A 16865-nucleotide genomic window follows, 5' to 3' on the forward strand; every position below is an offset into this window, starting at 1 on the left:
CACTCATCTCTCAATGTTCAATTTCATAAAGCCAATTAACCTTTCAGAATATTTTTGGTTTGTGGGAAGAAACTAAATTACCCTAAGGGAACCCTTGCAAACAGGATGAACTTACAAAATACTTTCAGATGTAGGAATCAATTTACCGTACTAAGGTGTTTATGTCAGAATTGTACCCTAAATCACCTTAAAATGTTGTCAATTTTTTACGTAATGAGAAGTTGCTCACAATTTTTTCCAGTTTTCTGCCAGTTTCACTAAAACGGGCAGAGCTTTGGTGGGCGGGAGTGTGGCGAAGTACACTTAGCATTCATTTAGTGGTGTAAATTTCATCAGAAATGTACTACAGTCCCAGATTGGAGTAGCATTTCTTGCGTAAGTAAACAGCGCTTGTAAGATGCACCGAACTCATTAAGTGGTGTTTGCCACTAGATGAATTAGGTGCATCTTACTCCTACACGCCCCGTCATTAAGACGAACACGTACAATGCCAGTCTTAATGAATCGGGCCTATACTACTTTGTGAGATTCAATCTGGGGACCGAGCACTGCAATGTTACAATGCAAAGTACTTAGCCACCATGCTTCCAACACATGTAAGCTAATACTACTGACAAGTTGAAGTTTTGTAACCACTGTAGACAATCCTTCGAAAGAGCTAGACACTCAGGCTCTGACTGGCCCACAATGGAGCTGGTGAATCTCCCCTTGGCCCCTGTGCCGGAGTAAGCCACTTACCCCCAACATGACCAGTAATGGGTACAATAGATTTGATTCACTATGTGCAGACACAGGCAACATCTCATCATTCATTGAACAATCTAACTAGTTTATCATTATATGAATTTATGATTAAGGGTAATGTAAGATTTGTATGTAACTGAACAGTCAGACCTCAAAGTCAATGTTACCAGTGGGTCCTTACCACCCAAGTCCAACACTGCAGACAGTGACAGCACAGATCAATTCTCTGGCCTATTTTTTGGCACAATCTTGCAGTCTGAATACATTTCTTTAGCCTCCTGTTCTATTTGTACAGATTACGGAGGATTTCCTAGACAGAATAATATTGTAGCAAACTCTCAGATGTGATAAGTTATCGCTATTGGTAAAACAGATATTAACTGGATGGAAATTATTAATATACATTATATTTAAATAAAAGTCCGTACCTCATTAAAAAGGCGCATCATCTTCATGAAAGATCCTGTATCCCGCTCATCGCCTGTTATACTTTCTATCTGAGGCTCAGACCTTCTTAGAAAAGAATCTAAGCTTTTTAACGTAGCAGTAGTCTACAATAAAGGAAATGTGCAATGAATTGTGATAATATTTAATTACGACCAACTACTCTTAAAATGGTTTCCAAAATATTTAATTTTTTACTTCTCAGACTTGTCAGGGTTGAAAATAACAAACTGAACGCCGCTCACCCTCTGATGTTCTGGTGCTCGCTCTCTTTCCTGGCAGACATCAGTGCTGACGTCACAACTACAGTGCAGGTGACTGCTATGCCCAATTATTACATTTATCTGTGATGACCCAGGTAGTTGACAGGACACTGCTGATCCTAGTGATTGGGAACAGTGGTCACGTGCATTATAGTCACGTTGTCATGACTGCAACCTGTCAACAAAGACTGGGGGCAGCGGAGATCCAGTGCTCGGCATGGCTGGAAGTGGACAAAAAATATTCTTGGAAAACCATTTTAAGCATAAATATTCAATTAGAAGTGATTATTATGGTAAACAGGTTTTCAATACTTTTCAGTATTATCCTGGCACAATACAACTAGTGATGTTCAACTCATTTGACCTTTTTTGATGAGATTTTTGTTTACACATACATATATATATATATATATATATATATACACAGGTATAAAGAGATTTTAACCAACTGTGTCTGATCTAAACTTTGCTTGGCTAGTAGATCTCATGACAGCAGGGGTTACATTTGCAAGTACGGTAACTACTGTGCCTTTATGAATACAAAATTTATTTCCAGCTCTCATACGAAATGTTGGCATTCTGTTGTGCTTATGGCACAATAATCACAGATTTAACATTTGGTAACTGCGATATCTGCACTACGATTGATACAACAGACCAGATGGGAACCTGCAATAAAACCTAAACAGGGTAGACATCACACAACATGTCTCTTGGAAAATCTTGGCTTACACATAAACGAACAAACTCAAAACTCGTAATCTGACAAGGTTCCACCATAAATCACTAATGCAAAGCTTGTTTCCATTTTCCCCTTGTCATGTTTCCTTGTGTTTAAGCATTAACTGCCCGAATCCACTCCCTAATGGTCTTGTTTTGATGTCAACAATGCCCACTGTGTAGCCATCATGTAACCAGCATGATAATATTCCAAACAGGTATCTTCCTAAATTACAAGCTCTTCTTGTTCTTCGTTAATGTTAAAGTAATGTCCTAATACACACAAATGTACAGAAGTGTGATATCATTGGTATAGTCTAGTCTGTTAAAGGGAATCTGTCACCAGGTTTTTTACACCTAACCTGAGAGCAGCAAAGACAAGAATATTGATAGTATAGACAATGACCCTAAGTAATAGTAATAATAATAATAATAATCTTTACTCATAAGTCTAAGGGTACCGTCACACACTGTCATTTCGATCGCTACGACGGTACGATTCGTGACGTTCCAGCGATATCCATACGATATCGCTGTGTCTGACACACACCAGCGATCAGGGATCCTGCTGAGAATCGTACGTCGTAGCAGATCGTTTAGAACTTTCTTTCGTCGCTGGATCTCCCGCTGTCATCGCTAGATCGGTGTGTGTGACACCGATCTAGCGATGCGATCTAGCGATGCGTTCGCTTGTAACCAGGGTAAACATTGGGTTACTAAGCGCAGGGCCGCGCTTAGTAACCCGATGTTTACCCTGGTTACAAGCGTAAAACTAAAAAAAAACAAACAGCACATACTTACATTCTGGTGTCCGTCAGGTCCCTTGCCGTCTGCTTCCCGCACTCAGTGACTGCCGGCCGTAAAGTGAAAGCAGAGCACAGCGGTGACGTGTGCTTTCACTTTCACTTTACGGCCGGCAGTCACTGAGTGCGGGAAGCAGAGATGGCAAGGGACCTGACGGACACCAGAATGTAAGTATGTGCTGTTTGTTTTTTTTTACGCTGGTAACCAGGGTAAACATCGGGTTACTAAGCGTGGTCCTGCGCTTAGTAACCCGATGTTTACCCTGGTTACCCGGGGACCTCGGCATCGTTGGTCGCTGGAGAGCTGTCTGTGTGACAGCTCCCCAGCGACCACACTACGATTTACCTACGATCACGGCCAGGTCATATCGCTGGTCGTGATCGTAGGTAAATCGTATAGTGTGACGGTACCCTAAGTCTTGAAATGTGTCACTGGGCTGCTTGCTGTAGTTTTGATAAAATCACTATGTTATCAGCAGGGGATTATTACTAGAGGACTAGTAAACTTGTTGTCAAGTAGTCCTCCATATTCATGACCTGTGTCTAACCCTACCCCCACCACTGATTGGCAGTTCTCTGCCTATGAGCAGTGCACATAGAAAGCTGTCAATCAGTGGTGTGAGTGGGGTTGTACAGAGCTCAGCATTTAGAGAACAGGTAGATCTGAAAAAAAAAAAGTCTTTGTTCCAGCTCCTTAGATAAAATCTTCAAAATTTATTTCATCAATTAAAAATGACAAAAGGCATGCTCCAAGACCACACCATGTGCACACAGAAACAGCAGGTGACGCGTTTCGATCGCTGGAACAAAGACTTTTTTTTTCTCTGCTACATATCGTCTCATCAGGACGGAGTTCCCGTGCACCTGGAAGGTGGTGAGCTGGCTTTATTTTCTTGTTGACAACAGGTAGATCTGCAACAGATAAAATTGTGATTTTATTACAACTGAAGTAAGCATCCCTGAAATCAGGGTCTTTGCCCCTACATCACACTGCTCTCAGATGGGGTAGCAAAAACCTGGTGACAGATTCCCTTCAAAACTGCCACAATGAAAGCAAGAAAAGCAATTTACCTGTTCTATAAGGTACTTTGTAAAGGTCCACATCCACTGGAGGGCATATGCACTGAGAACCTGCTTGATTGGCCGAAAGTCTATTTGAATCCATTTGCATTGCTGAAGATCTTGGAGTCTCAGAATGCTGTCTCTGGCCTTCTGCCATTAAAAAAATAACATTCCATTGTATTTTGGTAATAACTACAAAAGTGTATTTGGAAAATATAACTAAAACACATCCTGAATATTACAGGGCATTACAGGGTACACAGAAGATAGGGAGCTCATTAAATCATAGACACTTTCTTAGCTCTGAAGATCACCTGGAATCATGGTAAAGAGGAAGGTTGAAGCTAAAACATTCCTAACCAAGAGTCAATAACGAAATCACCCTTTTCTGAGGTATAGATCAACTACATAGCAAGTAAGTAACTACATGTTAGCTAAAAATTAGCTATAGCCATGAAATATCCATGCGATAACAACTAACCTCATATGCTGAGATTTCTGAGTCAAAGTCTTCTAACAACGGCCCATCACTCACTTCTGTAACTGTAGGCAAAATGAAATCTCTCTCTGCTGCTATCAATGGACTGTTGTGGGACTTTATATGGGTAGAATTGTCACTAAATTGGGAAGGGGAAATATTTAGAAGTCAGTTATAACAGATTGCTAAAATTGGTTAGTATTGTGACTGGCACAGTTTGAAAGGCACTGTGTCTGGCATTACAATGGTATAGTACTGTAGGTGGCACTGTTTGCACAGTACTGTGGTGGCACTGTTGTGAGGTTAATGTTTTTGGATCACTGCACGTGGATAATTAATACACTTTAAGAGTTAGGCACTAAAGAGGTAAGCACTTTAAGAAATTTAACAAGTAGTTGACATGAAGATCCTGTTGCCACCTAAAAATTAATTGCTATGTACTTTGTTATTTGCTGTGCCTGAACATGTAGAGCTTCTATGGTTCATGGTTGCACATACACAGCTCCTGAGACTCTCGCTCCTGTGATAAAACAAGCGGTGAAATGTATTCTATCACACAAACAAGCATCTGCGGGTCCCTGCCATGACATCAGTATACTCACTTATGCTTTCTATCCGAGCCACGAGCTGTGCATGTGCGACCATGAGCAGCTACTGTTCCACAAATACAGCAAATAAGACAGTACACAACAGAGGCACATTTATAAGAATATCTCAGCATAGAAACATTTTTTAAAACAATCCCAATTTTGGAACTTATTTATATTTCAAGATTTATTCATTAAAATGTACTTTGTTCATGGGAAAATCTCTAAGATGTGCAGCAGTTGCAATATGTATTATAAGGAAAAAGTACCCCCCTAATAAAAATGGTGAGGGATATTATAAGTCTCTGAAGAGTTTGGGATCTGTAAAGGCCTTATATTGTTGATTATCTAATCTCTTCTATGGCTAATGCCACCTAACAGTAAAGTGGATTTATTATTATTCCATAAGTAGAGAAGGTGGACAAAAGATACTGAGTTACTGTAAGCGAACACCGCCATTTGCTGAATCAAACTGAAAGGGAAAGTAAAAGAAATGAAAGAACTGTGTGTTAGGGTTGGCGGAACGCACCAAATATATTTATTAAATGAGATAGGTGCGTTCGCAACCCGGGATCCACCGTGCAGGAAAGAACCTGCTGCTAAGCAAGGCGGCGAAGCAAATTGGTACAAACGAACTCTGTTACTTCACAGAGTCCATAGTAAAGATAACGCTGTGCCCTGTTTAGCTCACAGGGGATACAGCTACTGAGTAGAGCCGACAGTGGTCATGCAGTCCAACCAACACGCAGCTCCTCTCCGGTGGAGCCGGAATTCTAATGGCTATTAGCCAGTCCTGAATTCAGACATAAACTCCTCGCCAGAGGTGCCAGCATTCTAGGGGCTTATTTCAGCCGGGTCCCTGACTGCATACACAAAACTCCTCGCCGGAGGTGCCAGCATTCTAGGGGCTTATTTCAGCCGGGTCCCTGACCACACACACACACGACCACACTAGCGCTGAGCTCGTACATATTTGATACTAGCACATGGCCGTGCGGTCATGAGAACCTTTTATAGCTGTAGCACCTACAGGACCTTCCTAGAAGGACCAATGGAAGGCTGCCACAGAACTTGATCAGGTACCTGACCTTCCTGGAGGACCAATGGAAGTTGCTGCAGTACCTGAGCATGTGACCCTTGATCTCCACTGAGAGATCTTACCCTGGGCATTTTCAGTGTGTGCAAAGCAGGACTTAGTCTCAGAAAAGCCTGCTTGCCGCAGACCAGTGTAGGGTACAATAGTAGAGTCTGGAGAGGCAGCAGTAACCCTTTGCACAGTATCAGATTCAGTGAGATGCTGGGACCAACGTCTCCGCTGAGCAGGCTCCACTGTGGCCGATGCAGAATGGGAGACCGCAGCAGACATGGTTCGAGATTCCCCCTGTGCAGCGGCAGGAACTCGACTCCCAACACTGTGTTAGTAGGAACCAAATTATGCTTAGAGATTTGCAGGAGGGGGTGAATACGCGTGCTGAACCTGATCAGGTGACACACAGGAAGGACTCCCTGAAAAGGCCTGGCCAGGCTGAGAAGAGCAGATGGTGCCAGAACCTGCACCAGGGCAGGTTGTATGTCTGCGAGGTGGGTTAGCAGTCACCATGGCCACAGAAGAGTCCAAGAGTGGTCACATGCCGGAAAAGGCCTGAGTTCTGAGGGCGAACCATGCCCCACTCCAGTGGAAAGCCGTGACCAGAGCCAAGCCAGGCCTAGTGGACGCAGCTGCTGAGTTACTGGGACATACTTGGAGAGTGAGTCAGATGAGACGTTGTGAGCCAGTGAGCGGTATTCAGACGGCTCTAGTCGAGGCCTGGGATCCAGACTACGCTGGTTAAGTACCGAAGACCAGAGCAACACCACTCAAGAGCCCAGACAACGCCAGTCAACAGTGGAGGACCAGCCCCCCGCCCCCCCCCCCACTTTACCAGATCAAGGAGACGCTTCTCGGCAGTCAAGCACCGAAGATACCCAAAGAATACACGGTCAGAGACTCTCACATCAACTTTAAACATAAGGATGAATGACCACGGGGAGATCAAAACATCCAACACCACGGATGACACCATCACGTGTTTCTCAACGCAGTGATCCAGAACACTGCCCCCATCCCTTATGGGAAATATGCAAATGCATGTAGAAAAGCCGCGGAGACACCATCACGTGTTTCTCAATGCAAGCAATGAATAGCCAGGTCTTTCACCGGGAAGGACTACTCCACACTGATGAGGGGCAAATACCCCGAAACAGCGGTCTGTGGATGGATACCATGTTTTGGCATAGGTGGTTTTCCTTTATTGGATGCTGCCCTTCCCGTGGTTGTTCCTTCCCGGTGAAAGACCTGGCTATTCAGAGACTCTCACATCAGCTGGTGATCAGAGGACGCGAGTGAGCAGGGTCATTGTTTTCAGCACAAACTAATGGTACCAGTTGTGGGAGGGGAGGCTGCAGATGAGACAGGTCCTGGCTGACGCTAAAGCGGCCCAGAAAGTGTACCCTAGAGACTGTTCCAGCTAAGTACAGCGTTTGCACTTTTCCCGGTTAAACCAAAGTTGAACTGCAGACCACAATCTGATCTCGAGGACAAATCTCTTGCAATGTTCTTACCAATATATCTCTATGCATATAATTGCCTGTTGCCTGTAAATAATACTGTGAATATTGCTCTTGTGCTATTTCTCTGTGATAATAATCTTTACCACATTTAACTCTGTTAAGTGAATAAAGTAGAAGTGGATTGTTGATCCAGCCTGTTGTCTCTGCTGTTGCATTCAGATCACCTGCATTACACATACATACATTTTTTGTAGAGCCTTGTGGATTAATTATACTATACATACTTGAGTTAGTTTTCTGAAATCCAATATTACAGAGTATAAAGTAAACATTTAGTATGCCTTCTTAAACCGAATTTTAATATTATATTGAGGAGAAGTTATAAGTCACAACATGGAAGGAATTAATTACTTACTCATTTTCTAATGGTATCTCATTCTCAGCATGTTTTTGATTTGGTAATGTTTTTACCATTTGCTTTCCATGCAGGAAATCTTGAAATTCAGATTGAACATCTTTCTTCCACAAATAGGCATATCTGTTTAAACCCTCAAGGAATGCCTATAAAATAAAAGTTAGAATAGGAAATTAAGTAACAATAAAATTATCCGCAATTTTTTCTTGTGGTATACCTCTGAAATACGATCATTCAGTAAAGAATTGTGACACTGAGGACACCGGTTGGCAAGATTGCAGGGGCATGATTTATGTCTGATAGATTTTATTGTTCAAATATATTAAGGGTCTAAACTATTGTGTGATAATGACAATGTACAAGGCAAACTGTTACAAATATTCTGAGTAGTACAATAAAGTGATTGCATAATTTAGAAACCTCCACAGTTTAATATACTACATTTTGAAGAGCATTTTAGGATGCATGTAAGCAAATTCTATTTTTATATATACCAAGTCTCTAGAAAAAAAGGAGTCTTCAAAGAAGCACTGCAGAGATTTCCTTCCATCCCTGCATAACCTATCTGATTTTATACATGCTGCACTTAATTCCATGTTATTCAGCCCTTGTTTCTCTTCAGACTATGTAGATTCCCTGATTTCAGCAGGCATTTTATTTCTTGATGCTTTGCTATGAATCCCACAATGTACCAGCATCACATGGGCAGCTAAAGCTAGTACCATGCATTGTAAGTATATAATCACAAGGCTGAATTGTGATTTGTGAATTGAGTGACAGGAGCTGTGCAGTCATAATCAGTAACTGTGACAGGAGTTTCTTTCCCTCTATGTGGAGGAACTTTAGTGGTACAGTCCATGTAATTTCATTATACAGGACATTTTTGTGATTGACATGATAACCCTCTTAAGATAACAATGCCATTTTATTTCCAGAGGATTACAATTGAATCACCTAGCTGAAGAGAAGGAATTCATTAATTTTCTGATAAAAAGGAGAACCTAAATAAGACATTACTAGCTGTATTATATTGTATTAGTGCACAAGTTACAGGATGAATTCTAAACAAATCAGGGGAGAGCTACTCTACATCTTATCATCTTGCCTTTAAGAATTCAATCCCAAGTTTTCCACTAATTTAATCTCTCTCAAGCAGTTTCAAGTGCCTCTATAATACATTTTCCTCGCTTCCTGATCCTAAAGTACAAAACGCTAGTTACTAATCTTACTGTTCATCAACTTGTCTCCTAATTTAAAGATAATGACATCTGTCAAAATATAATTTTACATTATACTATTAATAATATTTAAAAGTCCTTAAATACTCTATATTGTGCAAAGTTTAACCCTGTAATAGAGAATGACTAAAATCATAACTAAAGTTTATTTTGATAACAAAGTCAAACAAAGTCAAATACTTAATATCTATGGACTTAAATAGTGCATAAGATAGCTTCCAGGTAGATGTTTTTTTTTTTTTTTAAAACTAAATTGCAGTAAGAGAGATGTGTATGAGATTATGAAATATATGAGACATTCGATTCTTCTTCAGATGTTACCATTTGACTGCACATTTTTTTGTGATGATACCCGCACCCATATTTTCTGCTGGAGATTTTATGTCGGTATTTCTGCTGCTGATGGTCCACAATCATAATGCCCCATGGGAATGTACCCATACACGTGCCACAAGTCATAGAAATAAAGAATTTAGACTGCTAAAGCAAGAAGGCAATAGGAAAAATATATTTTATAGAGATGAATAAAAAGCAGAAATGATTGTGAAAAAGAGAATAATTGCCATAGAATGTTAAAATATTCCAAAACAATACAACAATACATCAAAACTTTGCTCGGTCAGAAATAATCTGGGTGTAAAACTGGAAGAGGATGGAGAAAACACCAATCATTCAAATGCCATCTTCTCTACTGTGTTTACTACTGCCGTCCTATAGTATCTATCGTGATGAAAAAAAGACATAAACTAGGATCAAGTAAGTTTGTGAGAGATCAGTCCAGTCAAATCAATCTGATCAGCTTCCACAAGGAGGTAAGTTCCTGACTGGACCTGAGTAAAGCTGAGGAGGTATAATTTATAAGGTCCGAAAAAAGGGTAGCACACAAAATGAGAATCATGATACTAGAGCAAAATATTGGTAAAAGTGTTAAATGGAACCTGTCACCAGTTTTTTCCCATATGAGATAAGGCCCCCACCTTTCAGCCATGACATACATCATTCTAATATGCTGAATATATGCCTTAAATCAATCATGCAAGACAAGAAAAATAGATTTTATTATACTTACCTACGGAGCGGTCGGGTGTGCTGGGCATCGCTGTCTTGGTACGGTGCTTCACTGCTTCTTGCAATGCCATCCTCCTCTTTTCTGCTTTGCATGGATGATGAATAGCGATGAGCGAGTGTACTCATTGCTCGGATTTTCCTGAGCACGCTCAGGTGACCTCCGAGTATTTGTTAGTGCTCGGGGATTTAGTTTTCATCACGGCAGCTGAATAATTTACAGCTATTAGCCAGGCTGAGTACGTGTGGGGGTTGCCTGGTTGCTAGGGAATCCCCACATGTAATCAAGCTGGCTAGTAGTTGTAAATCATTCAGCTGCGGCGATGAAAACAATCTCCGAGCAGTCATAAATACTCGGAGGTCACCCGAGCAACGAGTACACTCGCTCATCACTAATGATGAATCCTACATCATCCACACAGTGTCCTGGCATCGTGCTACTGCACAGGCGTATTTCTCTGCACTGACTAGGGCAGAGTAAAGTACTTCAGTGCGCATGTACCAGGAAAGGTCAAAGAGTCCCGGCGTATGCGCATTTTGCTCTGCCCTTGATAAAATACATATGCTCTGATACAATGATACAGCAGGTGAAACACATAAGATGCAAAAAGTCCTTTAATTGAAAAATACTCCCTGACCCTCTTTTAGCCATTTATTCCCATAGAAATCAAAGTTATACTCAACTGTGCACCATAATTCCATACTAAGAAGGTCCCATGACGATCACCAATTCTCTCACATTCGGATGGTGTGTTGAGCCGTGACATCATAATGTGTCCGCTCCTCACGCCAGCTGGAACACAGTGAGAGAAATTTCTCACGCTGCGAGCGGTGACGTCAGTAAGGTTACCACATTTCAAAGGCCGGCGCACACAAAGCTTACAGTGGGAACCGCTGCCTGTGACCTGCAGTGACTTTAATTACAGTACTCTCACTGTGTTCTGGCTGGTGTGCTGAGTAGGGTTGAGCGAAACGGGTCGAACATTTTCAAAAGTCGCCGACTTTTGGCTAAGTCGGGGTTTCATGAAACCCGATCCGACCCCTGTGCGGGGTCGGCCATGCGGTACGCGACTTTCACGCCAAAGTCGCGTTTCAATGACGCGAAAAGCGCCATTTCTCAGCCAATGAAGGTAAACGCAGAGTGTGGGCAGCGTGATGACATAGGTCCTGGTCCCCACCATCTTAGAGAAGGGCATTGCAGTGATTGGCTTGCTGTCTGCGACGTCACAGGGGCTATAAAGAGGCGTTCCCGCCGACCGCCATCTTACTGCTGCTGATCTGAGCTTAGGGAGAGGTTGCTGCCGCTTTGTCAGAAGCAGGGATAGCGTTAGGCAGGGTCCATTAACCACAAAACCGCTTGTGCTGCAGCGATTTGCACTGTCCAACACCACCCTCGGTGTGCAGGGACAGTGGAAGTTTTTTTTTTTTTTTTTTTTCCCTCAGCGCTGTAGCTCATTGGGCTGCCCTAGAAGGCTCCCTGATAGCTGCATTGCTGTGTGTACGCCGCTGTGCAAACCAACTGCTTTTTTCAAAGCACAAATCCTCTTGTTCCTTCCTTTCTGCACAGCTATCTTTTTTGTTTGTCCACACTTTTTATTTTTGTGCATCAGTCCACTCCTTATTGCTGCCTGCCATACCTGGCTGAGATTACTGCAGGCAGGGAGATAGTAGCTGCCTGCCATACCTGGCTGAGATTACTGCAGGCAGGGAGATAGTAATTGTAGGACATTCCCTGTTTTTTTTTTTTTTTTTTTTTTGGTGGGAGATTAAGATTGGCAATTTGGCATTTCTGCTAGAGTGCCATCCCTGTGTGTGCCATCTCTCTCACATAGTGGGCCATAGAAAGCCTTTTCATTTTTCTGTATTTTTTTTTGTGGGGTGTATAAATTCTCCCTGATAAAAATACAGTGGGAGATTAATATTGGCCTTTGGGCTTGTGTGCCAGTCCTGAGTGTGCCATCTCTCTCACAAATAGTGGGCCATAGAAAGCCTATTTATTTTTTTTTTTGGTTTTATAAATTCTCCCTGAAAAAAAGGGAGATTAATATTGGCCTCTGGGCTTGTGTGCCAGTCCTGAGCGTGCCATCTGTGCCAGCCCTGAGCGTGCCATCTCTCTCACAAATAGTGGGCCATAGAAAGCCTATTTAATTTTTTTTTTTGTTTTATAAATTTTCCCTGAAAAAAGGGAGATTAATATTGGCCTCTGGGCTTGTGTGCCAGTTGTGAGCGTGCCATCTGTGCCAGTCCTGAGCGTGCCATCTCTCTCACAAATAGTGGGCCATAGAAAGCCTATTTAAATATTTTTTTGGTTTTATAAATTCTCCCAGAAAAAAAGGGAGATTAATATTGGCCTCTGGGCTTGTGTGCCAGTCCTGAGCGTGCCATCTGTGCCAGCCAGCCCTGAGCGTGCCATCTCTCTCACAAATAGTGGGCCATAGAAAGCCTATTTAAATATTTTTTTGGTTTTATAAATTCTCCCAGAAAAAAAGGGAGATTAATATTGGCCTCTGGGCTTCTGTGCCAGTCCTGAGCGTGCCATCTGTGCCAGTCCTGAGCGTCCCATCTCTCTCACAAATAGTGGGCCATAGAAAGCCTATTTTATTTTTTTTTTGGGTTTTAGAAATTCTCCCTGAAAAAAGGGAGATTAATATTGGCCTCTGGGCTTGTGTGCCAGTTGTGAGCGTGCCATCTGTGCCAGTCCTGAGCGTGCCATCTCTCTCACAAATAGTGGGCCATAGAAAGCCTATTTAAATATTTTTTTGGTTTTATAAATTCTCCCAGAAAAAAAGGGAGATTAATATTGGCCTCTGGGCTTCTGTGCCAGTCCTGAGCGTGCCATCTGTGCCAGTCCTGAGCGTCCCATCTCTCTCACAAATAGTGGGCCATAGAAAGCCTATTTTATTTTTTTTTTGGGTTTCAGAAATTCTCCCTGGAAAAAAAAAAGGGAGATTAATATTGCCCTTTGGGCTTGTGTGCCAGTACTAAGCGTTCCATCTCTCTCTCTCTCTCAGTCAGTGGGCCATAGAACGCATATTTTTGGTTTTATTTGTTTTCTAAATTCTCCCTGAAAAAATCATTTTATTTTATTTGGTTTCTAAATTCTTCCTGATAAAATCATATTTTTTTTATTATTTTTATTTCTAAAGTCTCCCTGAAAAAAAAAAAAAAAAAACAACCAAAAAAACAGTGGGAGATTAATATTGGCCTTTCTGCTTGTGTGCCAGTCTTGACTCCTGGGTGTGCCATCTCTCTCTCTCTCTCTCTCTCTCTCTCTCTCTCTCTCTCCAATTGTGGTCCATAGAAAGCCTATATTTTTTTTCCTTGATTTGGGTTCTAAAATCTACCAGAGAAAATAACTACATCAATCATTGGTAGAAAAATATTGGCCTCTGGGTTTGTGTGCCACTCCTGACTCCTGTGTGCGTCATCTCTCAGTCAGTGGGCCATAGAACGCCTATTTTTGGTTTTATTTGTTTTCTAAATTCTCCCTGAAAAAATCATTTTATTTTATTTGGTTTCTAAATTCTTCCTGATAAAATCATATTTTTTTTATTATTTTTTTTTCTAAAGTCTCCCTGAAAAAAAAAAAAAAAAACAGTGGGAGATTAATATTGGCCTTTCTGCTTGTGTGCCAGTCTTGACTCCTGGGTGCGTCATCTCTCAGTCAGTGGGCCATAGAACGCCTATTTTTGGTTTTATTTGTTTTATAAATTCTCCCTGAAAAAATCATTTTATTTTATTTGGTTTCTAAATTCTTCCTGATAAAATCATATTTTTTTTATTATTTTTTTTTCTAAAGTCTCCCTGAAAAAAAAAAAAAAAAAACAACCAAAAAAAACAGTGGGAGATTAATATTGGCCTTTCTGCTTGTGTGCCAGTCTTGACTCCTGGGTGCGTCATCTCTCAGTCAGTGGGCCATAGAACGCCTATTTTTGGTTTTATTTGTTTTATAAATTCTCCCTGAAAAAATCATTTTATTTTATTTGGTTTCTAAATTCTTCCTGATAAAATCATATTTTTTTTATTATTTTTTTTTCTAAAGTCTCCCTGAAAAAAAAAAAAAAAAAAACAACCAAAAAAAACAGTGGGAGATTAATATTGGCCTTTCTGCTTGTGTGCCAGTCTTGACTCCTGGGTGTGCCATCTCTCTCTCTCTCTCTCTCTCTCTCTCTCTCTCTCTCTCTCTCTCTCTCTCCAATTGTGGTCCATAGAAAGCCTATATTTTTTTTCCTTGATTTGGGTTCTAAAATCTACCAGAGAAAATAACTACATCAATCATTGGTAGAAAAATATTGGCCTCTGGGTTTGTGTGCCACTCCTGACTCCTGTGTGCGTCATCTCTCAGTCAGTGGGCCATAGAACGCCTATTTTTGTTTTTATTTGTTTTATAAATTCTCCCTGAAAAAATCATTTTATTTTATTTGGTTTCTAAATTCTTCCTGATAAAATCATATTTTTTTTATTATTTTTTTTTCTAAAGTCTCCCTGAAAAAAAAAACAAAAAAAAAACAGTGGGAGATTAATATTGGCCTTTCTGCTTGTGTGCCAGTCTTGACTCCTGGGTGTGCCATCTCTCTCTCTCTCTCTCTCTCTCTCTCCAATTGTGGTCCATAGAAAGCCTACATTTTTTTTCCTTGATTTGGGTTCCAAAATCTACCAGAGAAAATAACTCCATCAATCATTGGTAGAAAAATATTGGCCTCTGGGCTTGTGTGCCACTCCTGATTCCTGTGTGCGTCATCTCTCACTCAGTGGCCCATAGAAAGCATATAGTTTGTTACATTTGTTTTCTAAATTCTCCCTGCAAAAATCTATTTTTTTTTTTTGGGGGGGTTTCTAAAGTGTTCCTGAAAAAAATAAAAATAAAAAAAAAATAATAGTGTGACATTAATATTAACATTTGTGCTTCAGTGACAGTCCTGCGTGTGGGGCATCTCTCTAATTTGCAGCCACCAAAAAAAGAGTGTGTAACATTGGGCCTGATTTTCGCTGTGGTCTCACCAACCTGTAAAGGGGTAGCTAAATCATACTGAAGTTATAGCTCACCGTGTAAGTTGTGTGACTGCAACAAATAACGTTAGTTTGGTTACGTTTTTAAAACAATGAGGAAGTCTAGTGGAAGAGGTCGTGGCCGGGGGCGTTCATTGTCAGCTGGTAATGAGGGTAGTGGTAGTGGTGGAGCATCAGGTGGTCGTGGGGGAAAAAATATTGCACCTAAGTCTGGAGCTGTGGAGCCAGGTTCGTCGTCCGGCTACACAAGGCCTCGAACGCTCCCTTTTCTGGGATTAGGAAAACCGCTTTTAAAGCCGGAGCAGCAAGAGCAAGTTTTGGCTTATCTTGCTGACTCAGCCTCTAGCTCTTTTGCCTCATCTCGTGAAACTGGTAAAAGTAAAAGCAGCGCGTCGTTAGTGGATGTTCACGGTCAGGGACAAGTCACTTCCTTGTCCTCTTCAGCAAAAACAACAACAGAGAAGAATGCAGCAGGCGACACAACGGGTTACTCCATGGAGCTCTTTACACATACCGTCCCTGGCTTAGAAAGTGAAGCAGTTAACAGTCCATGCCCATTACAAATTGAATCTGACATGGAGTGCACTGACGCACAGCCACAGCCAGACTACTATGCTGGTCCTTTGACTCAGACCACAACATTGCCCTCGCAGGGTGCTGATCAAGAATCAGACCCTGATGAGACTATGTTGCCCCATCACGAACGCTATACCACCGAACGACACGGTGACACAGACGAAGTTGCGCAGGAGGTACAAGAAGAGTTATTAGATGACCCAGTTCTTGACCCCGATTGGCAGCCATTGGGGGAACAGGGTGCAGGCGGCAGCAGTTCTGAAGCAGAGGAGGAGGAGGGGCCGCAGCAGGCATCAACATCGCCACAGGTTCCATCTGCCGGGCCCGTATCTTGCCCAAAACGCGTGGCAAAGCCAAAACCTGGTGGAGGACAGCGTGGCCATCCGGTTAAAGCTCAGTCTGCAATGCCTGAAAAGGTATCCGATGCTAGAAAGAGTGCAGTCTGGCATTTTTTTAAACAACATCCAATTGATCAGCGCAAAGTCATCTGTCAAAAATGTTCTACTTCCTTAAGCAGAGGTCAGAATCTGAAAAGTCTCAATACTAGTTGCATGCATAGACATTTAACCACCATGCATTTGAAAGCTTGGACTAACTACCAAACGTCCCTTAAGGTTGTTGCACCCTCGGCCAATGAAGCTAGTCATCAACGCAACATCCCTTCCGGCAGTGTAGGACCACCATTTAGCGCACCACCTGCTGTATCTGTGCAGGTATCTTTGCCAGGCCAAAGCAGTCAGGGTCAGGGAATCACCAGTTTCGTAGTAGGAAACACTGCATCTAGGGCACCGGCGGCAACAATACCATCTCCCACCGTCTCTCAGTCTGCCATGTCCACCGGCACCCCCGCTAGTTCCACGATCTCCAGCTCTCCAGTCCAGCTCACCCTACATGAGACTATGGTTAGAAA

At 41.9% G+C, this 16865-nt stretch overlaps 1 protein-coding gene across 1 annotated transcript in view; it reads right to left on the reverse strand.

Moving 5' to 3' along the window:
- LOC138671660 (uncharacterized) overlaps positions 1 to 16865 on the reverse strand; it is a 967572-nt gene that overhangs the window by 817112 nt on the left and 133595 nt on the right. The window contains exons 21-24 of the mRNA XM_069759831.1: positions 8067 to 8212; positions 4518 to 4653; positions 4046 to 4186; positions 1173 to 1295 (exon numbers count right to left, since the gene is read on the reverse strand). Of these exons, the coding sequence (XP_069615932.1) occupies positions 1173 to 1295; positions 4046 to 4186; positions 4518 to 4653; positions 8067 to 8212 (546 nt within the window). The remainder of the gene's footprint in view (positions 1 to 1172; positions 1296 to 4045; positions 4187 to 4517; positions 4654 to 8066; positions 8213 to 16865) is intronic.

The sequence above is a fragment of the Ranitomeya imitator genome, chromosome 3 (genome assembly GCF_032444005.1).
Source record: "Ranitomeya imitator isolate aRanImi1 chromosome 3, aRanImi1.pri, whole genome shotgun sequence".
Taxonomy (NCBI): Eukaryota; Metazoa; Chordata; class Amphibia; order Anura; family Dendrobatidae; genus Ranitomeya; species Ranitomeya imitator.